Source organism: Populus nigra, chromosome 1, assembly GCF_951802175.1.
Source record: "Populus nigra chromosome 1, ddPopNigr1.1, whole genome shotgun sequence".
NCBI classification, from domain to species: domain Eukaryota; kingdom Viridiplantae; phylum Streptophyta; class Magnoliopsida; order Malpighiales; family Salicaceae; genus Populus; species Populus nigra.
Genome location: NC_084852.1, coordinates 11,436,177 through 11,461,701, shown reverse-complemented (window position 1 = coordinate 11,461,701; position 25,525 = coordinate 11,436,177). Strand labels below are relative to the sequence as shown.

General features: G+C 34.6%; 4 protein-coding genes across 6 annotated transcripts; 2 read left to right on the top strand and 2 right to left on the bottom strand.

The window, feature by feature from the left end:
* Positions 1-1,160: 1,160 nt before the first annotated feature.
* Positions 1,161-4,193, bottom strand: LOC133692012 (ABC transporter G family member 26). The gene is made up of 9 exons (XM_062112658.1): positions 3,984-4,193; positions 3,490-3,779; positions 3,227-3,382; positions 2,959-3,142; positions 2,594-2,872; positions 2,206-2,412; positions 1,832-2,116; positions 1,636-1,743; positions 1,161-1,549 (listed from the first exon to the last, which is right to left on the bottom strand). The coding sequence occupies exons 1-9, from the start codon at positions 4,191-4,193 to the stop codon at positions 1,280-1,282; spliced, it is 1,989 nt and encodes a 662-aa protein (XP_061968642.1). The 3' UTR covers positions 1,161-1,279.
* Positions 4,194-6,361: 2,168 nt separating this feature from the next.
* LOC133679491 (uncharacterized) lies at positions 6,362-9,205 on the top strand. The gene is made up of 6 exons (XM_062102100.1): positions 6,362-6,729; positions 7,124-7,534; positions 7,745-7,968; positions 8,252-8,398; positions 8,484-8,708; positions 8,816-9,205. Exons 1-6 carry the CDS (start codon positions 6,460-6,462, stop codon positions 9,060-9,062), a joined length of 1,524 nt encoding a protein of 507 aa, XP_061958084.1. The 5' UTR covers positions 6,362-6,459; the 3' UTR covers positions 9,063-9,205.
* A 1,046-nt stretch (positions 9,206-10,251) lies between these two features.
* Positions 10,252-13,432, top strand: LOC133679500 (nucleotide-sugar uncharacterized transporter 2). Its single transcript, XM_062102112.1, has 7 exons — positions 10,252-10,511; positions 11,339-11,490; positions 11,868-12,076; positions 12,160-12,253; positions 12,372-12,538; positions 12,634-12,804; positions 12,886-13,432. The coding sequence occupies exons 1-7, from the start codon at positions 10,433-10,435 to the stop codon at positions 13,148-13,150; spliced, it is 1,137 nt and encodes a 378-aa protein (XP_061958096.1). The 5' UTR covers positions 10,252-10,432; the 3' UTR covers positions 13,151-13,432.
* Positions 13,433-14,588: 1,156 nt separating this feature from the next.
* LOC133677541 (GBF-interacting protein 1-like) lies at positions 14,589-20,467 on the bottom strand. Of its 3 annotated transcripts, none has more exons than XM_062099635.1 (9): positions 20,103-20,467; positions 19,098-19,141; positions 18,933-18,975; positions 18,348-18,477; positions 17,708-18,252; positions 17,303-17,618; positions 16,619-16,916; positions 15,563-16,009; positions 14,589-15,280 (listed from the first exon to the last, which is right to left on the bottom strand). In XM_062099635.1, exons 1-9 carry the CDS (start codon positions 20,275-20,277, stop codon positions 14,993-14,995), a joined length of 2,286 nt encoding a protein of 761 aa, XP_061955619.1. In that variant the 5' UTR covers positions 20,278-20,467; the 3' UTR covers positions 14,589-14,992. The 3 variants fall into 3 exon arrangements, with proteins under 3 accessions (XP_061955619.1, XP_061955613.1, XP_061955607.1); XM_062099629.1 differs by having other exon boundaries at positions 14,589-15,289; positions 17,303-17,615; positions 20,103-20,464; XM_062099623.1 differs by having other exon boundaries at positions 14,589-15,289; positions 20,103-20,463.
* Between the last annotated feature and the right edge of the window lie 5,058 nt (positions 20,468-25,525).

The window sequence follows — 25,525 nt, the reverse complement described above, 5'->3', positions numbered from 1 at the left end:
TCTCTCCCTCTCCAAATCAACGCAGGATCTTAGACTGTTCAATTCAATGACCCAAGAAAAGAGGCATTCAAGCCCAGATTCCTGGCTGTGTGTTTACAGCGTCACCTCCTGTGATTTGATTGTTTTGATCTTGATAGCTAACAGGGGATGCTGATTTCTCAATCAATGCCGAATACACTCTGTGATGGACATATTTCAAGAAATAAATTACATTCAAGGTGGGATGATAGAATTCCTAGAAATAAATTGGTATTGGGAATGGAAAAATAGAATTTCAGGAACAAAATTTGTTCAGATAATAAGATTCCGAGAAATAAATTATTTTTAGGGCTGGAAAATAAAATTTTAAGAATAAATTACTTTCTAGTTTTTCTATTTTCTCTTAAATTTAAAAATTAAAAATTAAACCAAATAAATTTTTAAATCAAAATAAAAATTATTATAAATTTATGATTAACCATTTTTTTTCTATATTATACAATTCAATCATTTGTTTTTTAATTTGATAATTTTACCATGATTTGAAACCTAATTTCATTGTTAAAAAAAAATTTTATTACAAAAAAAAGAAAAGAAAAATAAAGACAAAGCACTTCACTGTTTATGGAAAACGCAAATGTTTTAGAAATCATTTGGGATGTAGTGCAAACCGTGTTTCTAAAAAATTTAATTTATTTTGCTAAAATTTAATATGGTTTATATGTTTTGGATCGTTTTGATGTACTGATGTCAAAAATAATTTTTAAAAAATTAAAAAAAATCATTAGCATGCATTTCGGCACGAAAAATTATTTGAAAAGCAACCGCTACCAAACTGCCAAACATACTCTTAATATATTTGATAAAATTAATTAGGAGTAGTGGGGTGATCCGAGGATTAATTTCATAGCCGGTGGTTAATTTTATATTTTTGTAAGTTTTGAAGTTTTTTATTTCAAATTAATTTTTTTTTTATTTTTTAATCATTTTGATGTGCTGATGTTATTAATAATAATAATAATAATAATAATAATTTTTTATTTTGATATATTTCTAAATAAAGTATAAAAACAACTGCATTTTAAGATACCTTAAATATAAACAAATTGATTAAAAGTTGATATAATTAATGAATGCTATAATAATAATACCAAGAACAATAGCAACAACAACAATAGAAATAATGAATGATGATCCAAACATGTAATAACTTTCATGGATAAATAGAGGAATTGTTTTAGTATTATGGAAAATGCAACACACTTTTAGTAAATAAAAAGGTTGGAATCATGGATCCAATTCAAAGATGACATAAATTAATCCTCCTGCGGAGGCAAAAATAAGCAATTAGCCGGTATCCAAGAGCCATGGCTAGCAGCACCCAGACTTCCTGCAAGCCACCTTTCAGGTTAACCATGTCAAATGAAGGTGAGCTCTGCAGAGGCCGACACCCTCCTTCGCTCTCGCACTCGTATAATTCATCACCATCATACTGCACTTTTAACAAAAGCCTAAACCCGTAGAACATGAAAGACAAGAACTTCATCCACTGCATGAATTTCGGAATGTGCTGCGAGGAGAAAACGCAACCCTTTAGCTAGTCTCAGGAACACATGACGATGAATGCAGATCAAACCCTTGAGATTAGGAAATTACCTGGACGTAGTAACCTCCAGTAAGAAGAAACAACATTAATATCAAAGAAGCAAACATCCCAGCTCTTTTGATACTCAAACTTGCAGCTCCACATAGCTCTCCCACTCCCTTTTTATCACACAGAAATACATCAATTACTTGGTGCTCGTATAGATATTTGCATGTATGTGTGTGAATATTATTTGTTTCTACTTACTTGGCTTGTGATGACTATCAATAGCATGACGAACAGTGTGAAGAAGAAGCAAGGGACTGTTCTCTTGAACCCTGCCATGAAGTACACTATGACCATGAAAAATGTTGGATAGAAAACATGAGCTACCATGTCACTCAGAGTGCTGCAGACATAGTATACACTTAGTCTGTACATGTCTGCTTTCCTTTCTTTCACCAAATAGATCTTCTCGAATGGAAAGACATATACTGCTCCGAATATTGATGATGATGTCCAGAAAATGCAGATGTAGAACATTAAACCAACCTGCAATTACAGGAACATTAAACTATCTCGAATATTTTAGTTTGATTCTAATTGTAATTGCGTAAAATGTTTCATGGAAATCAATTAACCTGGTCCCTTAATTGAGCCTCAGTTCCAGTTTTTGATTTCCACCAAAGAAGGCCTAGCAAAACTGCTACTCCTAGTGCCTGGACGAGCCTCAGCTTATCGAAATAATCTCTACACCTCTCTCTAAATGTTCTCTTGTACATTATGATGAACTGCTCCCACCAACTAAGTGTCCAATCCCTTTTTACTTGGATCGCCAATTGAAGAGGCTCGGGTACCCTTTTGCTCTGGTGATTCTCTTCCTTTTCTTTTGGCTCCAGCTGAGTTTTGTATTTCAGATGAAGGTACTGAATGCAGCATGCGCAGAAGAAGCTAATCTTAATTAGAGGTTCATGTATAAGAAAAAATGGTCAGAGAGAAGAGATAATTAAATCAAGAGCTATTAATTACTTTGATTACTGCCTTTTCAGAATCAAGGACTCCATGTGGTGCTGATAGATCTTCAGGCACACTTATGTCGTTCACTTGCCCGGTTGCTAAATCCAGCAAGAACTCTGCAGGGTTCATCGCTATCTCCGGAATGAATCTCAAACAAGAAAAATATTCCATAGATTCTCTAGCCTTCCCATAGTACACAGGGTAGCCTTCTGATATCAGGAGAAGCTTGTCAAACATGTGGAATATTCTGCTCGAAGGCTGGTGGATTGTAGTAATTATTGTCCGTCCTGCCTGTAGACCACCAAACATATGCTTTTCATGACTTTTTCACATACCTTAAAAGAGTTTTGCTAAATGTAATACATCTACTTTCGCACCTTAGCTAGCCCTTGAAGGATTTGAAGGAGTCTATTGGCTGATGTGGAATCAAGGCCTGAAGTTGGTTCATCAAGTAACAGTAATGAAGGGTCGACGAGAATTTCATAACCAATGCTGGTTCTTTTTCTTTCTCCTCCAGATATCCCCTTAACAAATCCCCCTCCAACTCTTGAGTGACGACATCTGTGACCATGAAAGAAGCTTCTTACAAAGTTTTCATTTAGAGTACACAACTACCTGTTGTCCTGATTAAGTGCCATGTATTACCTTTCGATGCCTAGCTCCTTTATAATCATCTCAACTCTGGCATACTTCTGTTGCCGGCTCATGTTTCCTGGAAGTCGTAAGAAGGCAGCAAAGACTAAAGTTTCTTCCACTGTGAGTTGTGGTAATAGCACATCATCTTGAGTCACAAATCCAATCCTGTGCACAGATAATTAACTTCCAAGGGAGAACATTGACAGATAAAAACGACTTATTCAATCACCCATGAACGAGACAAAATTAAGCTCTCTTTAATGGTGGCTAACCTTCTCTTAATGACTGCATTATAAGCAATGTCATCGTATGTTATTCTCCCTTTAACATTTTCACTCAATCTTCCTCCTATTATCTTTAACAAGGTTGTCTTACCACTACCAGAAGGACCCATCAAGGCGAGGATTTCACCAGGGCAAACACTTCCTGTTACACCCTTCAAAATCATCTTGTAGTTATCGTGATCCAAGTTGAGCTGTGAGGCTACCTTTGAAACCACTGCCTTCACTGGGTTGGCAGAGGAAGCTTCGCTATTCCTCACCTTATACTCCACATCTTCAAACTGCAATGCATAGATTTAGCACAACCATGACTCGATTTATCTATAGTTATCTTGCCATATTGACTAGCTAGGGCTTGGAAACTAAAGATTGTTGTCAATAAGAAGCTGATCATGCGTTCTTAAGAGAATAATAATAAAAAAACCTTACAAGACAACCATAAACAAATAAACAAGATGAGAAAGAAGAGATTGAGCATTGATCACCTTGAGAAATATTGGAAGAGGGCGATCTTTATTCATAGCCAAGCAATCTTCCTCAATATCAATCCCAGAATACCTATTTCTAAGGTAGGCTTCAGACATGAAGTCTATGCTGTGGCCAAACCCGTTGCTCCCTGCAATCTGCATAGACCCCATTGTTGGAGGGGACAGTGATGACATGTCCTCTATCTCTTCCTCTCTCTTGGTTTCCATATTCATATACCATGCAAAAAACCAGAAGCACTTTATCTATTTCTAGCTAATACCTTGTGAATCAAAATCTGCAATGTTAAGTGAATCAACCGTAATAAACCAAAAGCTTGCCTATATAGTGAGGAAAGGTTTTGTTCGGTAGGCCACATGCTTTTAATGCCTAAACTCAAGACTAGAAAGTAGAAAAGCAACTCTTCTTTATGTTCCTATATGCCTTCCCAACCATTTTTCCTACCTCTCTTTCTCCTTAGTTTTATTTTTTGTTTCAATATTAGGGGTTCCAAGAACACGAAACAATGCTCTCTTCTTTCTTTTTTTCTTCTTTTTTCTTCTTTTTTGATATATATATATATATATATATATATATATATATATATAATGTTCGTGAATTTTTAACCATCATGTGGATAGGTAGACCAAGAAATATATACATATAATGTTCGTGAATTTTTTTCTGCAGGTTTCAAATTCGAAGCGCTCAAAATAAAGTTGAAATCGTTACAAAATAAACATAAAGATGGTAATATTAAACTTAATGTATATTTATAAAAACTCAAATCCAAGAGGAAGAACACGATTTGATGATAATGGTCAATTACCCACGAACACAAACGGTAAATCCTCATCTTCGAGCTAACTCCTTAATCTGCACATGTATTTGACTTGAGACAAGTTCTGCAAACAATCCTATTATTTCAAAACTAGTTGGGTTTAAATATAAATAGTAATAGATCTTAACTAGTGGCCCAACAGAGCTTGGATCAAAAAGATTTTCAACTTTAAAATAAATTCTAGCTTCTAAGAAATTATTTTAAATTATTATTAAATCTGATTCAGTAAGTGAATATTGAGTCTTGTGATCTGATTTTTTTATCTAGTTCTAATTAATCCTATTAAAGTTATTTTAATATAATTTAATTGATTTAATGAGTTCAAAGATAAACTAGAAAATATATAAAAAATATGATTTAGCTTTAAAAAATATCTTAAAATAATATTTTTTATTTTTTTTTAATTATTAAGATAACAACATATATATTAAATTGACTCAAGTTTCGTTACTTAACTCACCACACCTGCAATCCAGATTATAGACTCCACTAAGTTTAAAAATTTTATTTATAAAACTATTTTTTACTTTATGATATGATAATAAAAATGAATGCTCATAGAATTAAGTGTCAACCAAATATCAAGATGTTTGTTTGAGACTACAATAATCCAATAGAAAATAAATCAAAACAAATTATAAAAATCAATTCTATATCAAGTAAATGTTCAAAATGAAATTGATAAAAAAAAAAGTCAACAAGGATTCCATTGAAATTAAAAAAAATGGAAGATAGTACATTTTTTTTTAATTAAAAAAAAGTTATTTGCATTGTTATTAAACCGAACGCAACGGCTCAACTTTGAAATCTCTTGACTTGACTCCTTATCATGCTCGAATAAAATTAACCTACATGAGAATTAACTCTACATGACTTCGTTGACTTGACAGGTCTAAAAGCAACTCGCATGATCGATAAAAATATGGTTTGATTTTAAAATTTCAAGATAATTTTTTTTTAATATTAAGACAAAATCATGTTAATTTGACTTAAACTTTATAGCTTATATTACAAAACTTGCGATTCGGATTATAAACTCCACCGTGTTTAAAAAATTTATTTTCTATTTAATGATATGATAACAAAAATAGATACTTGTAAAAATAGAGTACCAACTAAATATCGAGATGTTTATTTGATATTGTAATAATTTAATAGAAAAAAAAACTAAAATAAATTTTAACAATCAATTTAAAATTAATAAAATATTAAATCAAAAGATCAAAAGAAAAATTTTGAAAGGTACAACTTAAAAAAAGGGAAAAAAGTTTGATTTTTTTTTAAAATGAAGTTATTCATATAAAACAGTTTTTCATTTCGAGAGAGTAATTCTTATTAAAAATGCTTAATCAAATTCTTTGTAATTTATATAGTATGTTTTTTTTTTTTTTTTTAATTTCAAACTGGTATTAATGTTTAATTTTCTAATGGACTGAATTGAATTTTAGAAATGGGTTAAGTTATCAATGAATTTTAAAATATAGGGGATTAAATATATAATTCCTAAACTATAAGGACTAAGTAAATTAGTTTTGCCAAATTAGATGAATTAACTCAAAAAATGGAGACAAGGCTGAAACACAAGAAGATGAACAACACTAAAAGTTTGGATTCTTCCTGAAACCCCAAAGCCAAAAAGAAAAGAAAAGCACCGAATGATGGAAGAATCAGAATCTCGTAAGCAGACACTGTTAAGTTCACTCGAAAGCGCTGGCATTTGGATCCCGGACAACGTTACATCGATCGGAGACTTGAGTCCGGAAACCTTCGTCTCCATCTGCGCTCAGTGTGTTAATTTGATAGATCAAACGGCTTCGTTGCCTACAACTCTGCCGGATGCGGCGATTGACAAGTTGAAGATGTGTGCGGACATTGGTTTAGCTATAAAGCGACTTGGTTTTATTGGAGACATGAGCTATATTAAGGTAATCAAACCCATCACTTTGCAATTAAGGTAATCAAACCCATCACTTTGCAATTAAGGTTATGTGATTTAGTTAGCTTCCTCTCTAATATGTATGTGCTATAGAAGAAGAAGAAGAAGAACAAGAATGAGTTAATATGGAATTTCTTCTACTCACTGCTACTTTTTTTTTTTTGAGTCAATCCATGGGTCTTTCCTATGCTAATTCATGTAAGTATTAATTTTTAGGTTCTATTTTATCCAATCATAAGAGTAGAATTGTGGGGTCATTCTGTTATTCACATCCAACTGTCTGGTCTTGCCTGAATCGGCTTCCGCTTTCTGGTTGCTGCTCTATTCTTATTACTGTTTTTAAAATTATGCTTAAAACAGATTACCTGTGTTGCTTGCGGCAGCTCCTCTATCCTTCTGAAGATGACCTCCATAAGTTGACTAGATTCTTGGTGGAGAGGCTTACTGAGTCGACTCGACCCGTCAAAATAGCTGAGGTGAAGGATGTGAATGCTAGAGGGAAAACCAAGGAGGATGGCTCTAATATTGGTGGAAGGTTAGATCTTAATCATCAGAGAGAAAAATTGGAAGATCCTAGTCTCCATAATGCAGTGCCAGAGGCTGAAGACATACCCTTTATTGGCCTGAGCAGACAAAATCTCGGCAAGGCCAAGTTACCTGCTTTTTTTTATGGAGAACTTTTTGATGAAGAAGGAAAGTCAGGAAGAGATCTGTTTGGAAATGAAGAAACAGCTGCCGCGGGAGATGATAAGGATGTTCAAAAAGCGATTTCTATTAAAGAGCAGCCATCCATGGTATATGCTTATTTGAGATGATGTAGATTTGGATAGCGCAGTCAAAATCATGAGTTTAACCAAGAAACAAAATTGATCCGATTCATAAATTTGAATCCAGAAACAAATCTTGAAAAGAAAAAAAAAAGGATTGCTATCATTTTTGTGAAAGCAATTTTGAAAATAAAAGGTTTTGATGATTTTTTTTGCGTATATTTGTTCTTCTATCAGGTAATATTTGAGAAAGAAGAATTAAGAAATGAAGAAAAAGTGCTCACAGAGGAGATTACTGCAAAGACATCAGAATTACAGCATCTTGAAGAAGAACTTGAATTGTTAAAGGCAGCAGCAGAAATGGCATTTGGTGATCAGAATTCTATTGACTTCTGCTTTGAGCAGCTTAAAGAGCAAGTGGATGCCAAAAGGTGCAATATTACAGAATTGAAGTCACAGTGGTAAGATATGGTTCTGTTCTATGAAGTCTTGATTTTCATTAATACTGCGTCTTACTCTGGAAAGAAATCTTTTAGTCAGGTGCTTGGATACATATAAGATATTGTAAATTGGAGATTCTTGTTTTTCAAAATCAGTGTAATACTCTACTGGACTGAGATTGAAGTCTTGATTTTTCTGGCAATATCTATATTTAAGTATTCAAAGGCATCTTTTATTCCTTCTAATATTAATGTTTTAATATAAGAGTAATAGAAAATATTTTCTACTGTCTGTATCTTCCAGGGATGCTTTCAGAATGCCTCTGGAAGACAAGAAGAGAAACCTAGAGGAGTCCCTGTATGCAAATATACCAGATTCTCAAGAAAAGCTCCAAAAGTTGAGAGAACTTGAGCACGAAAAACAGTTGGTGCTATCTGAAATTACAAAGAGGTGTGCTTATAAAGTTAAATTATAATGAGAGAATTCTACAAATATCTTTTCATGCTCTTATTGCAGATTTCTTGCAATTCTATAGGGAGGAGGAACATTCTAAACTTTCTGCAGATCTTGAGAAGCAGCCTAAACTTCCATCTAGAACATCCTATATTGAGCGGATAAAGGAGATTACAAAAAGTAGTCAGAAACAGGATGCTGATATAAAGAGGATCTTAAAAGAAACTAGGGAGCTTCAGTTGGAGAGTAACTCTATCCAAGATCGCCTTCATCGAACATATGCTGTTCTAGATGAAATAGTGTGTAGGTACGGAATTTTTGGTTTTTTGATCTTCTTCAAATTTGGTCTTCCCTGATGTTGAAAGAATAAAATATTCATTTGCTTGATTTACTAAAAGCAGCTTCTTTCCACAGGGAAGCAAAGAGAGACCCTGTAGGACGGAAGGCTTATAGGCTCCTCACTAGCTTACATGACTGCTTCGGTCAAATTTCTGAGAAAATCCTTACCACTGATAGAATAAGCAGAGAAATGACTGAACTTGAAAAGAAGCTAGCAGCCATGGCATCCCGAAGTTTAAACGTGGATAAACTGCAAGCAGACCTTGATGCCATTGTGAAGGAAAATGGGTGCCTGGAGCTACGCCTTGCAGAAAACCCATGAGTCATTCTTGTTGCAACAATCTATAATTGCTTGTTTGAAATCATTTCTTTCATCTTGTTTAAACATAGTAATCCCCATTCTATTTATTCGATCAAGTGAGAGATTGAATATATATATATATTGACCGGGTTAAGGAATAGAAAGTTTATCCGTACTGGCTGCCCTGATTGAACTGTTATCAGCTTCAAACCAAAGCCCAGAAACAACCTAGTTACAATAGGCTAACATGTTTGTTGAGGTAGAGTGAAGCATCTAACCAATCTAGTTTTAAGCTATTCCATATCAAAACCAAATCTGAAGTGTGCGGATGATGTTTTGCTGGATTGAGGGATCATACAATGTCGAAAGTACAAAAAATTCACTGAACTTATCTATGTTTCTGCCCATTTATCTTGAAATATTAACAGAATGTAGCCCTAGGATTATGATCATCATTGTTTACATGATAAAAATAAAAATAATTTAAAGTTTTGTTATTGAATTTAAAATTAATTCATAGATTTGCAACATGGTCAGTCGTATTAAAAAAAGGGGGGGGGGGGGGGTAGAAATCATGTTTTGGGCACAAGCATTGCTTTCCAAATGCAGGCATAAGAGGGCATTCCAAGACGTGTGAAGGAAGATGCTTGTGTTTCCAAGCTGCTAGTTAGCCCTTGGTTGTTGGGCAGAGGTGACGATCATAGAGACAAAACAACGTTGCAGTTTGTTGGTTGACAGTTGACGCTTTCAAAATCTCAAGACGTGGGATGGGAGGCACATCACTTCTGGTGCTTTGGCCTTTTCCATACTAGCGCAAATCATCAAACTTAAGCATGATACAAAGAAAGGACATGCCGTTTGTTGGGCCTGCTAGTAATGTTGCAGTTTGAGAAGAACAGAAAAGGAAAAAAAAAGAAAAAAGAAAAGGGAAGAGATTAGCACACTGGCCTAGAGAGTGCCAATTGTTAGTTTTGATGTTGTGAAAATGATGTTTTCTTAACTTCAAAGGAAAACTATATGAACTAAAATCTGTATCTACTGAATATTTAACTCAACCAGAATCCTAACAACTTGAAAAGGTGGCAAACATCGTATGTGTCAAGCTTTTGTAAGATCTTATCATGTCATTTTAACACACCTTATTTATTTATTTATTTTTTATTTATTTTAGTCGTTGCCAAATATAACCTGTTTCTATATAAACGTTGGACTCTCTTCATCTCCGTTTTTTTTTCCCAATACATATCCATTGAATTTGTTATTATCTTTCCATTTAATTACATTATTTCCATTTCTTCTATATACACGTCAGCCAAAGCATTTTGACAAGGAGTTCAATGCATTCGTGTTAGTATGTGATCAGAGAGAAACTAATCATCTATCTGATTCTTATGGGTCTGCTTGATTCATTGTTGGGCAACAATGCGAGGAAGTTCATCAAGAGGAAAGACAGTGATGCAGGAGAAGCAGGTTCTGATCTACAAAAAAAACGAATCCTCTTTGTGTGTGTGTGTGTGTGTGTGATGGCCCCATTTTATTCTCTCACGTTGTATGAGTTTTCTTTACACTGAAATGATAAAATAGTTTTCATTTATATTTGGATTAGCATTTTGTCATAATGTGATTGTTTTAATTCTTTCGGTACTGGTTTGTTAGTGGTGGGATTCATAGATCAACATGGTTTTGAGGATTGCAGGATCATTGATTGATCACCATAAATGCATCTCCTGTTTCTTTCCTTACTGGCTCTTGTCCTCTCTTCTTCTCTCTGGAGCATTCAATAATATATTACTTGGGTGATCTGTTAATGGTTTACATAATACAATTTCTCAGTTTTCATATCTCATTTTTCAGTCAAAACTATTGCTGCTGTCATTAGTTAGGCAGCTTTAACATTGATGTTCAAGGTGCTTCCTCTGCTATTGATAAGTCTCTCGGTTTTCTGAACTGCCTCTTTTTTCTCTCTATTTTGATTACTGAATACGTAGGTTGTACGTATTCAGCATAATTCCTCGTGTATTTCAAAGTTCCATGTCGTGTGATTGAATTTCACTGAAAGCTGGTTCTACTTTATACATTTTTGGCAATATATAGTGGTCAAATTCCTCTTGTAGATGCTTTAGAATTTAGCACGGGGGAACACAAAAAGGATACGAAACAGTTTTGCGTACTTTGTTTATACAACCATTTGTTTGGATTTCAAGGAGGCAAAAAAATGCTCAGAACTTAGTTACCCTTGCTCATGACTTTGTGCCTCTTGCTTTTGGATTTCTTACTTGTTGTACTCGAATTATCAGGTCAAGCATTGGAAGAACTTAGAGGTTCTCTTTACAATGATATTCGGACTTCAGAAGGAGCTAAGCGCCAGCAACAACGGTTTTGTGGACCAGCTGTGGCAATGACCTTCAATTTCGTGGCCGCTGTGGGGGTTATCATGGCAAACAAATTAGTTAATGCCTTTCCTTGCTTTGTTATATGTGGATGTGATAGTTTGTTCGTGTTAGCGAATTTAGCAGTGTGCATAGTTATTGAGCTACAGCACCAGCTACTGCTTGATTTAAAGAAAATTCAGATTTATTGTCATATGAGGTAGTTAGTTCAGGTATCATGCTTAGGTTCCTGCTGGCATTGAAGGAACTAGTCCCAACTGCTGCTTGGTTCTGAAACTTCAGCCCTGCTGCTGTTCTGTTTATACTTGTATTTGGCTGTATGTTCTTTCCATTTCATGCCATTTTATTGAAGGAATAGGATCCCAAAGATGGGAAGTTTTTTCAGGATGAACTGTTATCAGAGAAATCTCATGTTGGGTTATATGATTACGTACAGGTGATGAAGAAAGTTGGGTTTAATTTTCCAATCTTCCTCACATTAATCCACTATTCCACTTCATGGATTCTACTTGGCATTCTTAGAGCATTGTCATTGCTTCCAGTTTCTCCTCCCTCTAAAGCTACTCCTTTCGCTCCTCTCTTCTCATTGGGCGTTGTCATGTCCTTTGCATCCGGTCTTGCCAATGCCAGTCTAAACCATAACAGGTTTGTGTGTAGGCTTCAAATATCTCTATTTTAAAGTAACTTGTGGCGGAGTCCTGTTTCCTTACTCTTCAGTTCTTGTGCAGTGTTGGTTTCTATCAGATGGCTAAAATTGCAGTCACTCCTTCCATTGTTCTTGCAGAGTTCATTCTCTTTAGGAAAACAATTTCCTACAAGAAGGTCACCGTTTTGAACTTTAGTTCCCTTAAAAAAGTCTCAACGAATTCTTTTTGAAAATACAGATAGTTGAATGAACACGGCCAGTAATGGCTTGTCAATGACTCTGGTAATTCTGCAGGTTTTGGCTTTGGTTGTCGTCTCAGGAGGTGTGGCAGTTGCAACAGTGAAAGATTTGGAGTTCAACTTCTTTGGTGCTTGCATTGCAATTGCATGGATAATTCCAAGCTCAATAAATAAGATTTTGTGGTCTAATCTACAACAACATGCGAACTGGACTGCTCTTGCGTAAGTAAATGAAACCCTGTTCTGCTTTTGCAAACTAGATTAAGCAATCAGTCTCAAATCTCATATAATAAGAGTGAGATTCCTTAATTTTGTAGGTTGATGTGGAAGACAACGCCTGTAACGATTTTTTTCCTAGTAGCCTTGATGCCATGCTTGGATCCACCAGGGCTGTTATCATTCAAGTGGGATCTCTACAGCTCATCTGCTATTTTTCTGACAGCTCTCCTTGGTTTTCTCCTACAATGGTCTGGGGCTTTGGCACTTGGGTGAGCTTCTAATCACTCCTTGTCTATCCATGATTTTACCTCTCATAATTTTGTAACTGGGTGTCATTCTTTCTCATTCAGGGCAACTTCTGCAACATCTCATGTTGTTCTCGGACAGTTCAAGTCTTGTGTGATCCTCCTAGGAGGTTTTCTAATTTTTGGTTCAGATCCTGGGTTTGTGAGCATCTGCGGAGCCCTCACAGCTCTCGCCGGAATGTCTGTTTACACATCACTAAACTTGCAGGAGTCACGTGAAAATTTGATTTTCCAGCTTCAGACACAAACGCTGCCTTTATCAAAACCCAAGACAAAACCTGAAACAACCACCACAGATGACCAAACTTAGATGAAGCTGGCACGGCAAATGCTGCTTGATTCGTTTTGTTAGTACGAAATCTTTAACAATGTCTTGATGCCATCATTCTACCTCAGGAATTTTGATTCCGGCTCTTAGTATACTTGTACAGAAAATACTACTTTGTATGCCGCCCAGTCCTGCTGCGAGAGGTTTTTTTTTTTTGTTTTTTGTTTTTTTGCTTTTAGAGAATTATTTGGTATTGAATCTGAAAATACAATTACAATTGTTTTGATTTTATTTTATTTTATTCAATTAAATTTTTTATTAGCATATCTTTTGTTTATCTTAAGAACATAAGATTTTTAACTGAAATTAATTTTTTTTGTTAAAACAAAAAAAGAAAAATTTTATAATTGTTACAAAAGTTAATAAAAAATGAGAGAGAGAGAGATGGACAACAAAAAATTCATAAATATAATAAAATAATATTCAAAACCTATTTAAAAATTTTAAAAATAAAAAGGATTTGAAATGAATTTTCATTTACAATTTATTATTAGTATTATTATCTTCATATTATACACATAATAATTGAGAAAATATTATTAAATTTCAAATAAAAATATTTAAAAATCATGTTAAAACTAAAAATTAAAGGAATCTAGTTATTTTTTTTGGAGTGTCAAAAAATACCAAGGAAAACAAAAGAATAAAAAAGGGGAGAAAAGAAAAATAAAAAAAGCCAAGCACGTGGGCTACACCTGCATGTCTAGGCTGCTTTATTTTTTTTTTATTATTTTTATTAAAATGGTGAACACTATATCATCAACTTTTTATTTTTTGAAAAAGATTAAAAAAAAATACATGAATTAAAAAAGAATACATCCTCGCAGCCCCCGCGTGCAAATCAATTCTGCTACGGCTTGAAATTATTACAACACGATTAAAAAATATATTAAAATGCTTTAGTATTTATATAAACAATAAAACACCATAAAGAAAAAACTTTATTTTTTTTTAACGTCAGAGTGTGTTAGTGTAATTAGATCCATTTAGATTTACTCAAACTAAAATATGCATTTGATGAGAGCAGCCGAACTAGGATTTGGGATTGGTTGCCATAAAGAACAAAGGTTAATGGACGTGAATTGAAAGCCCCGATCTGTACAACTAACATATCAGAGAGACAGCATATATCTGCAGAGCAATTTCAGAGTCTCTTGCTCTGGGTTTAACCTCTGGTAAGTTCAGTTTGTTAAAATACGAGTCTCCAGCAAATCTACGATTCAGTGGTGCGTAATGGGGTTCTTGGCCATAGAAAACTTGGCGCAACAGTCTCAAACAGATGAACAAAGAACCAGCATATTCTGCGTGCTGCTGTGGTAAATTCAGCACAAGAAGGTTGCCTCCAACATAATTGTGTCGACAACAGCCTCTAATTGGGATGCCAATGGAAGAAAAATGAAGTGCCAACTGCTAATCCCAGTGCACTAATCAAAGTTGTATAATTCACCTTTCCTCAAAGTTTAATATACAGGTGAGACGTCTCAAAGAAAAAATTGGCAAATCCCACCGACTGCTCAACCTCTTAAATTCCTGTATGATCTCGTGGAATTAACAAGGCTTCAAAAACACAATAGAAATCCACCCCGAGCAGGAAAGATCCTAAGAAATAAATGGGGGAACGAGCACAAAGCAAGCAGAGAAAGAAAAAGAGAGGCCTATCATTTTGATAGTAAGAAAGTCAGCATTCTATATCCCCTCCCTACCCATCACATTAACCTAAACCTTCCAGCCGCATTCATATGTACACTTCCAAGCACTCTGAGGCTTCCCTTGTTTCGGGCTTTTAAGATGGCGCCATTAATAGAGGTTTCATATGCTTAATAGTTAAGAGTTCCAGTTGATCTGTGTAAGTTGAGGCTGCTGATAAGGACCAGGTGGAGGTACCACAGGTTCAACAGTTGTAGGCATGGCCTGTGACTGTTGCGTGAGTTGATTAACAGCTGAAGGTGCAGCCACTGTTTGCACCGGTGGATATATTCCAGGAAAGGCAGCAAGACCAGCCTGTGGAGAGAAGGTGAGGTGCTGTCCCTGAGGGTGAAGGTGGTATAAAGAACTGAGCTGCAAGCTGGATATATCTTGCCCAGGTGGAGGAATCCAAGATGAAATTTCACTCTGCATCGCCTTGACCAAAAGAAATAAAACCATTAATCAGAAATTAAAAGCACACCAGGAGAGTCTGATTAAAAAAAAATTCTTCTGAAGAGAATAATGCAATAGATACTTAAGATTGATAGCTGTAATGCACTGATTTGGCACTTGAAAACAAGAAGAAATATCATTCACTTTATGGCAGATAGCAAGGAAGATCATATAGGTTTCTCCTCATACTGCCACAACAAAAACAAAGAAATATCACAAGACTTTAAGATATGAAACAGAAGACATAAAACCAACCAGTGGTCCTGTGGTGTAGATGTTTCTTTCCTTCAGCTGAGATGCTGATAGATCATCATTACCAGTGGAGCTTCCAGAGGTTACAGCTGGACTAGGATTGAAGCCCGTAGAGGAAGAGCCATATGATCCGTACAAAATGGGGAGTGCAATTGGAGCTGGGCTTCCAGCACTAGTTCCTGGCTTAAATTGTGGAAGAGGGAACTTGACACCAGCAGCAGTAGGTGCTGCTGTAAGATATGCATTGCCAGTCGATGGCTGTTGAGGGAGCCCATTGTGGCTCAAGAATTGATGCATTGGTGGCAAAAAATATGGATTGAAGTAGTGCCCATACTGAAGATAGTTAGGAGGATATGGAGGCCTGAAAAGAAGTGGATGCGGAGAAGCAGCAACAGAATTCTGCATCTGTTGACTCAGACTTGGAGTAGATGAGGCCATAGAATTCTTACTCTGCAATTTGACAAAGAACAAAACCAATTAATTTATTTACAGAAAAGAAAGAGAAAAGTTATGCCCTATCCTCTTAAGATATTTCTTTTTCCCTTTGAAACAAACTATTAGAGATTATGGATATCTTTGTTGATACCGTTATATGCATCTCTCATCAAGTTAAAAAAAGAGCAAAATTGTCATAAAGAAAGGTGAAAGCAAGCTTAACCATCGAGTCTTATTACACACACACACAGACCTCCAAGAAATTATGTGGTTGTGGGTGTATGTGTAGCGTGTAAAGCAGAATAAAATACAACAAACCTTCTCCAGTCTCTAATAGTTTGTTTCCAAGGGAAAAAGAAATATCCTAAAAGGATAGGGCATATTGCATAAAGCTAACCCATTGTTCACCCAAGATCATGGCAAGGTTTGGTGTCTGCAGGTCAATCCTGACAGAGACTCAATAATCTATAATTTTTATGTGCAAGCCAACATGATATTCTCATATTGATAAAGAATATTAGACTGACAATAGAAATTTTAATCTAACAGTTATAAAATAATGGCAAGAACAAACAGAGCTTGATAAATAATTGAAACAGAGCAAGAGCAAGAGCAAAAGCTTACAACAAAGCCTGTAGTTTGAGAAACATCCCATGCCTGTGTCTCATGTCCTGCGAATGGTACAAGGTGAGCGGCCTGCATGGGTGGCATGATCCCAAAACCATAGTTTGGTGCAATTTGAACAGTGGAGCTCTGATGGCCTTCTGGAAGCAACATCTCATCCTGCTTTGGCTGAACAGCCCCCGAGTCTGCACTAGGTTCAACATTGCCCTCTGATACTGATACTTTTTCAAGCACATGTATAGGAGACTCTGGTTGATCAGAATGATTAACTTGCACAGGTGTTGATCCACTATCATTGCTGCATGTAAATAAAAAAATATCACCATGACTGAGAACTTCCAAATATTTCCCAGATGTCATATGATATAAATGATCCAAAACATTCCAGAGGTATAATAAAACACAAATAAAAGATTAAAGGCTTTTTATAGGAAAATAAACTTATGAAATAATAGGATCAGTGGGCACACATGGAGCATAACCATATAACCTGACTAGCTACCCAATCCCTGGACAGCCTCCATTTTTACAATCCAGCAAAAATAATCAAGAACACCCCTGAAAACCCATTTTGCTACCCCAGAAAATGATTCAAACATAAACATATTTCTTTAGAAAATCAATTATTTCAGATATGTATTTACATGGCAATCATTAAGAGAGCACAGTATAATTCTCACCAACCTAGAAGGTTCCATGGCAGTTTCATCAGTCAGATGTGCAAGTTCAATAGCATGCATAGAGTTAATGTCACCATCAATACCATTGCTGCATTTTGCTCCTGGTCCAGAATTAGTATCAAAGCTTCCAAAAGTCAAATCACCATTGCTATATTCCTTTCTTGGTCCAGAATTTGTATCAAAGCTTCCAAATGCCAAACCACTTTTTAGAGCTTCAGGGACTTTATAATGATTCGGAAATTTAACATGTCCATTAGAGATGATTGGTTTTGGCAGTGACTGAGAACTGACTTTAGCTTCAGCATCCTCTGGCAAGACTGCTGCTTAAAAAGTAAAAGCTTGTTTAGAATCCAAAAGTAAAAGGATAAAGATTAAAGAATGAAAATTGTAAAAAGTGGAATAACAATACTTTTTAAAGGCAAAGCCAACTCTTCTGATGAATGACTATCATTACTAGAAGACTTGACAACCAAAGAATCATCATATGCAAACAAAGTTGAGGGCTGCAGAGATTCAGACAATTGATTCTTTCCAGCTGCCTTTGGTTTGATAGGTGATACTTTTTCGTTTCCTTGAATATGATTCTGTTCAGCACCTTTCTTCTGGCTACCCACTTCGTGTGTGATTGTACCAGCAGCACCGAGATTTCTAGTCATTGATGGGGCTAATATGGGGTCTGAAAAAGAAGATACAGAACCAGATACAGATGCTGGAGTGGTAGAAGTTGGGAGGCCATTGGGAAATGATGTGGACTTTCCTTCCTTAGATTGCATTCCAGAGATAGAAATTTGTGTAGGTGCTGAGGGACTTGCTGCAGGTAGTAGGGAAGAGGCATCCAACTTCTTCGCATCAAGAACTGAACTACCTGCAGCAGCAGGCAGCTTTGGACCATGTCCAAGAATAGAACTCCCGTTGGATAAAGTTGAGGGACCATGGGGCGTGGCAGTTAAATCTCTGTAGCAGTTGAACAGAAATTAGCTAGAATAGGAAAACAGTTTTACATGAGAACCACATACCATAGTGCAATGAAAGTCTGTTAAAGTAGTTACTTTGTCCCAGGAATCGCTGCATTATTATTTGTTTTCTGCATAGAGTGCGAAGATGTTGAAGCATTTCTGTCTGCCATGCAATCGACTCCATTTTCCCTTCGAGCAGCCGCATTCCTCCCACCACCGGCACCTGACAAGCAGTTCAGAAAGCAATTTATCAAGTACCGAATATCAGTCTACAATCACAGCTGGCAACCTCTCAATTTCTAACCCAACATTCTCTTTTTACTTTACTAGAATGGAAACCATGATCCTAGATAAGATGGTCACATCTACAATACAAAATTTCAATGTATGATTTTCATATTTGAAGCCATAAAGCTCAGACAGAATGAAGCATTAAAGGGATTTCATACATCTTGGCTCAACGATAATATGTTACAGTGCCTATATGAACAATCACGATTTACTTACTTCCACCTCATTGAAATACTATAACTCAGTGTAATATTTTTTTTATATAAAAAAACTGAAGGACAGAGAGAAAATCAGAAAAACATGACCAAGTGTTTTTCTAAACTTGGGTTTCATAAATATGTCACATCAGAAAATGACAATTTCCTCAATCAGGACAGATATTCTTACCAGAATAGCTTCCTCGACCACCCCTAGCCCCTCTGTCTTGAGCCTGCAATATCAGCAATGATACAAGCATTAAAATACAAGATGATCTCGCTAGAAAAACCAAAAGGACAAACCCAGGAACAAAAACAAAAGAACTTGTAATTCTGAAAGAACAATATATCTTACCCCCTTTCTACGATCATGTTTCCTCTTGACTTCATGAAATGTATCTGCCAGCCAACAATTATTATTTAATTGAAACAATTCAGTAAGTATGATTGTCATGATAATCTCATTTGGTAAGAAAGCAATAGATTGAACATTAAAATTGTCCACTCAACTTGTAAGAATAGTGCAGATTAGCGAAAATTGTGCACGCAATCAAAAGCTACATAAATATTGTGAAAATTAAATTCAATAAAGCTCCACTGAGTTACTATAAAGAGGAAAAGAAGGGACACAAATCAACACTCAAATATTGAGTTTTCACTTATCATACTCAGGAACTGAATTGCTTGGAAAGAAGAAGAAGAAGAAAATCAACAGGGGGCTTTATCAATTAGGATTAGTTATGCAACTTTTTAATTGTTTTATTTCCTTCCTCCATATTCTTTCAAGCATCAAATAAAAAAAAAATATTAATGTCAGACTTCGGAAAACTAGAACTTTAATCGCACATGCATCAACCTAATGAGTATTTCCACCCAACTTAGAAAACCTATTCCAGAACCTATAATCCAAAAATAAATACTTGGGTCAAAATCCCCCCTTTCTTCTCTTTATTTTAAAGAAAATAAATAAACAACAGCAACAAAGTCCCAAAATAAACCCTAAACCCAGCAATGCCCAGATAATAATAAGTGCTAATTTGCTTGTTCAAAAAGTCCATGGAGAAAACAACACTAGCACCCATGCACATCTTAAAACCAAGAAAACAGATAGTGCCAACTGCCAAGTTCACAGCTTTACTGGTCCAACAATCAGAATGACACATAAACAAGACCCAAACCTCTCTCTTTTCCCTCTTTTATCCTCAACCAAGCACACCCTTTTACAATAACAACCAAAACAGATCAAAAAACTAAGAAACACAGAAAAAAACAAAAGCAAATAAAACCCAGTAAAGCCTAATGCACGAACAAATAGAGCAGCATTAAAACAAAACCTTAATGCATGCTCTCAGAAATATACCTAAATAAAGGAGCTTTTGCGCAGTATCATCAAGATCCATAGCACAGTCTTGAAGAACAGAGTAAATATCCTCATCACTGTGTTGTTTGCCTGTGATTTCTCTAATGCTTTGTATTGTTTTCTTGACATTCTTCGGGATCGTTACAAAGCTGCCACCGCCGCCACGATTGCTCATGCTGTTGTGTTTTTTTTTTTTTCTCCTACGTTTTTATTGTTTTTCTCTCTTGTTCTATTATTTTGTTTTATTTCTTTAAGAGAGAAAGATGGTGAAAACGAAAAAAGAAGAGAAAAGAAGGATGGAAGGAAAAGACGAGGGGGAGAGAGAGAGATTTACAAATGACATTATCTTATAATGTAAATGGCGTGGGAAAAACATTATGCTGCCTCATAGTGTTTTTTCTATTTTCTTTTATATGTGGTGGGGAAAATTTGTGTGCAAGTCCACAGTGCTTTTTAATTTTTCAATTGTATTGCATGTAGCAAGAGTATACCATGCTGGGAAAGAACTGTTTTACATTGGTGACCTAAACCCTGTGTTGTGGGCGTGGACGATTTGGTTTCATGGTTATTGGTGTCTAAGGCTTAAGGGTGGTTTTGTCTTGGCTACCTTCTCATGATTTCGATTCGTTCTCCCAGGCCTCGTGGTGGCTAGATCTTCCTTTTTGTCTGGGGATTGGTCAGATGAGTTTTCTTTGCCCTTCATTTTGTTTTTTTCTTATCTGTATGCTTCTGATTTGGTTGTAGCAAGGTTTGATTTTGGTTTGTTTATGTGTGTTGGCTCAGGCTGGCTGGGTGTTGTGGGGTTCGATTTCCTGGGGTGTTCGGTTGATTATGAGTCTAGCGATGATGATTTTGCATTTAATTCAGTGGATGTTAAGCTGGGGTCTTTAGGGGAGCAACCGTTGATTACTAAATCTGATTTGATGATTTCTTGAGGTGTTGACATTTAATTTGGGGGTTGTGGATCCTCTATATAAGGGTTTTGGATCCTCTGTGTCCTCTCTTAGCAAGCTCTGAAAGGTTTGTCATTTCCCTACTGTTTAGTTTGGTTAACTTGTTTGATTTGATATTTTTTTGTTGATGTGTGCTTGCTATGTAGCCACTTCATGTACTATTTGATTGATTTTTTTTTTTTGTACTATTGTTCTGAGGGTTGTCATGCTTTTGCATCCTTTATTTTATGTTGGCCCTGGTTTTACTGCTTTCAGTTGCATTGCATTTCAGCCATGTTTGTTTCCTGGAAAGTAGTTTCTAGAAAACTACTTTCCAAACTTTCCTATGTTTGTTTGCCATTAGAAAAGATGGTCAACGAAAAACACTTTCTAGTAAACGAAAAACACTTTCCCGTTAAAGAAAAATTTTACTTGGTTTGCAGGAAAGTGTTTTTCCTTTTGACTGTGTTTGTTTTCCAGTGTTTGTTTGCCATTAGAAAAGTTGGTCAACGGAAAACACTTTCCAGTTAAAGGAAAATTTGGCTTGGTTTTCAGGAAAGTGTTTTCCTGGAAAATTTGGGCGGAAAATACTTTCTGGAAGTTGTGAAAAATTTAGAAATGTCATTATTTGCTGATTATATCAAATTTGATCCTCAAACTTTTTATTGCTATATATATTTTGTTTTGAATATTTATTTTTTAATTTCATCTCTTAAAATTTAATTTTTATATTAACTTTGGTCCTTATATTTATAATTGCTATTTGTTTTTTCCTTATCATTTTTTTATTGAAATTTTTTATTTTGGTCCTCATTCTTTTGATTGTTACTTATTTTATTTAAAATAATTTATGAAATGTTAATTATTATTATTTTAATTTCTTCATCTTTCAAATTTTTTATTTTTTATTTGATCTCTATTATTTTGATTATTATTTATTTTATCTAAGATAATTTATGAAATTATATATTTTTTTAATTTCATTCCCATTCAACTTTTTAATTTGTAAGATTTGTTATTTTAATAAACTTAAAAAAAAATAAAACATTAATAAGTTATTTTCTAGCTCATTTTCCATAACATAATCAAATACTGGAAATTGTTTTCCAACTTATTTTCCATTACACTACTAAACATCGGAAAATACTTTTCCGGAATTTACTTTCCCGAAATTCACTTTCCCCGGAATTCACTTTCCAAAAGAAAACTATTTTCCAGCAAACAAACGGGGCCTTCATCTTTGTTGTTTTTCCAGGTTTGTTTCTCTCTAAGTTATGTTGGCTTTGGTTTTTGTTAATTCAGTTTGTCGTGCGTTTTTTAAGATTTGTTGATGTTTTTTTCAACCTTTTGTTTCTTTGGTCATTGCTCATTCTTTATTGTTGGTTTTCCTGGTTACCATGGATCTTATTGTTTGATTTGTTTTCTTTCACTTTGCTGCCTTTATCAGGAGTGGTGGGTTTGTGAAGGCTATTTGGGAATTTTCTTGGTGAGTTGTTTTACATGTACTTTTGCTCTTTATTGTCTTGTATGTGTTGCCTTTACCATTGTTTTGTATTCCATTTTGAGGTTGCCTTCAATTTGTTATTAGGCATTGAGTAATTTGTTACCTTTAGGGTGTTGGCATGTGTTTTTTTATCGTGGGTTGCTTGCTGTATTGGGGGTGGTAAGTTTATGGGCAAATTTTTGTTGGGTGCTTTTGCTTAGAAAAAAAAAAAGGAAGGATGTGGGCTTCTAAGGGTTGTTGGTTGTTGTTGGTCATCCAAGAATAATGTGGTGCAGTGAAAAGAACTGCTATCATTTGACAAAGGGATCATACATGGGGAATTAAAGATTGGTTTGAAAGAAACAATTTTTTTTTGGAAAAAAAATGAGTAACCTTTTATATTCTATCTGTTATTTTGCATGATGAAACTCCATTAAAAACTCTGCTTTTAGGGCTATAAGAATTTTTCCATATCAAATTCTGGTAGTGCTGTAGTTGGGAGGGTGCCTTGGCATAATCAAATGTTAATCTTGGGGTTTTTACTATATTTATAGGTTGCTGGCATGCGAATGTACCATCATCACATTAGACATGATAGGTTTGGTTGGATGTGTTGCACATTAATCATTAGTTTTCTTATGATCTTGGTTTTTAGCCATGAAATTGAATCATGATATTGCTTTTCTTTATCTGGGATTTTGTTTTTAAAAAATGTCATTTTATTAATGGAGATGGCTTTCTTTTTTGTGTTGAGTTCTTTCGTGGCTACTTATTATCTGGGGAAATATGTGAAGTGCCCTTAGCTATGTTTGAGTTTACTGTAGGGGCTTCAAAGTTTAGAGCTTTTTTGGATGTTTTGTTAGTTTTTTACATTTTTCTTTTCTCTTTTGCATTTTGGCCTTGCATTTATTGTTGTTTGGGTTCTTATATGCTGGATTATGGAAGTTCGGTCCATTGGCTTGGTTTTGGTTCTTGAACATTTTCAATTCTCCCTTCCTTTGTTGCTATCATGAGCTTATTAATGTTGCTGCAGTTTGTGCCTTAGTCAAGTTTATGTTGGGTTCCTTTTAGCCAAACATGTGCTTCAATGATCTTAACCACTTTTATTTTAAATACTTAGATTGATTTAGGTAGGTTTGAACTAGCTTAGGTTTGGATATAGTTGCATAAACTCAAAACTGGATTTTAGAATTCTATATGATAAAGATAAGGAGGTTGATTTTTTCCCTGTTGGTAAAAGAATGTATGTTGAATAATCTATATATATTTGCTAGACTTTTCTAGGTTGGAATTCCTCATTTTTTTGTGGAAATTTGTTACTTTTTTGGAATCACTGTTGTCTTGGGTGTAATTAGCATGTTTAGGTTTTATTTTGGATGGCCCGTTGACTTTTATTTTTGTTTCATGATTTTCTATGGCCTTTGCCTCTATTCTCTTTCCTTCTATTCTTAAAAACTGATGTGTGCCTTTCATCATTTTGATTGTTGCAATTATGTTATTTGGTTAGGTTATATCATACATGGTAGCATATGCTATAAGGCCTTTTAATGTTTAGGTTTTCATAATCTCCAAGAATTTGCCTCTTCTTTTAGGTTATTTCGTTGTTTCATTTATTGCTGGCAAACATTATGTTGATAAACATTTTTACAATTGGATTTGTGATAGAATTGGTTTTAAGATTTTTTTTTGTTTTTTAGAATGAGGCTTTGGGAGTACACTCGATACTAAGATTTATCTGTTAATACTTTTTCTTGGATATTGGGTGTGCAATTGTTTTTTAAGAATTTGAAACTACAATTAACACTTTGGTTTTGAATTAATTCTTTAGGAAAACACCTTTGTCATGAACATTGTTGGCATGAGTTAAAGGCTATGAGTTTGAGTGTGCAAAGCTTTGGAAATTTGCAATGTTATGGGCCAATATATTTCTTACATTTGTTATTCAAGTGTTTTTGGGTTTGTTAATCAATTTTTATTTGTTAAGTGAAGTGTATGCAATTAGACATGTAGGACAAAACAATTGGTTTTGAAATTCTTTTATGTTGGAAATTGTTGGCTTTTTGTTTTTTGTTTGCATGTTATCAATGTAAACAAGGTTGATTCCTTAGTTAATATGTTTTCTTAATTTATGTTTATGGTTGCGTTACCTACAACTTTTTCATCTTTTGTTGGGTGTGGTGTTATTCTTGGATTGTATAAGGTTTGAAAATCATGTTTATAGTTGATGGTGAATGTTGCTTTTTTAATTTGTTTATTTTGTTGTTTCTATGGATTCAACTTACATGGGAATGTTATTTGCTTTCCTATGTTAAATTAGAGAACATGTATAGGTTTATAAATATGCTAAGGAGACTTAGGTTTTCCTATAGTTGATATAAATCCATTATTTCAATTTATAGCTTTGTGCATAAAAGTAATTTGATTTACTTTTTTTTATGATACTTTTGTTACAAAAAAAAAGATTTTTGTTGTTGTCACAATTGCCATGGAATAGAAATTGACATATTGATGCATATGCAAACTTTTAGGCATTTACAATATCAATATTCGGGTTTTCAATCTGTTTTTTTGTTTAGAAAAATACTAAGTTGGAATCATATTAATTATGCATGCATGTAATGAATTGAATTCAACATTATTAACTATATATATATAATCAAAAATAAATTTTGCCCACATGTTTTTTTCTACCTGTTTTTAGTAATTGCAAGAAATCTTGCTTGGGATAAAAAAATAATTATTATTATACATAAATATAATGAATTACATAAAAAGATGTGCACTATATTCATAAAAAAGTATTGGTTTGTTTTTTCTAAAAAAAATTCATCCATACAAAATTTTAAAAAAAAATAGTCATCAAATCCACTTCAGAAATTAGTTGTTAACGAGAAAGAATATAGCTTAGAGTAGACTGTCTAGATAAAATTTGAGAGGGGGAGGTTCTAATCTTAATACATGTGGAAAAAAAATTGAAAAAAGCTATTGTTTTCTATTAAACGGGGTGA

Bases quoted from the DNA above. Each gene is read 5' to 3' on its own strand.
- LOC133692012 (XM_062112658.1), bottom strand. From the start codon at position 4,193: ATGGAAACCAAGAGAGAGGAAGAGATAGAGGACATGTCATCACTGTCC. The intron at 2,413-2,593 runs GTAATTAATAGC...AGGGTACCCGAG, and splicing joins CTGAAAAGGCAGTAATCAAA to CCTCTTCAATTGGCGATCCA. The intron at 1,744-1,831 runs GTAAGTAGAAAC...TGTGATAAAAAG, and splicing joins TGATAGTCATCACAAGCCAA to GGAGTGGGAGAGCTATGTGG.
- LOC133679491 (XM_062102100.1), top strand. From the start codon at position 6,460: ATGATGGAAGAATCAGAATCTCGTAAGCAGACACTGTTAAGTTCACTC. The intron at 7,535-7,744 runs GTATATGCTTAT...TTCTTCTATCAG, and splicing joins TTAAAGAGCAGCCATCCATG to GTAATATTTGAGAAAGAAGA. The intron at 8,399-8,483 runs GTGTGCTTATAA...GCAATTCTATAG, and splicing joins CTATCTGAAATTACAAAGAG to GGAGGAGGAACATTCTAAAC.
- LOC133679500 (XM_062102112.1), top strand. From the start codon at position 10,433: ATGGGTCTGCTTGATTCATTGTTGGGCAACAATGCGAGGAAGTTCATC. The intron at 12,077-12,159 runs GTTTGTGTGTAG...GTTCTTGTGCAG, and splicing joins GCCAGTCTAAACCATAACAG to TGTTGGTTTCTATCAGATGG. The intron at 12,254-12,371 runs GTCACCGTTTTG...GTAATTCTGCAG, and splicing joins AAACAATTTCCTACAAGAAG to GTTTTGGCTTTGGTTGTCGT.
- LOC133677541 (XM_062099623.1), bottom strand. From the start codon at position 20,277: ATGAGCAATCGTGGCGGCGGTGGCAGCTTTGTAACGATCCCGAAGAAT. The intron at 18,478-18,932 runs GTAAGAATATCT...ACTGCTTGTCAG, and splicing joins TGGTCGAGGAAGCTATTCTG to GTGCCGGTGGTGGGAGGAAT. The intron at 16,010-16,618 runs GTAAGCTTTTGC...GTCAAATTGCAG, and splicing joins CTCAAACTACAGGCTTTGTT to AGTAAGAATTCTATGGCCTC.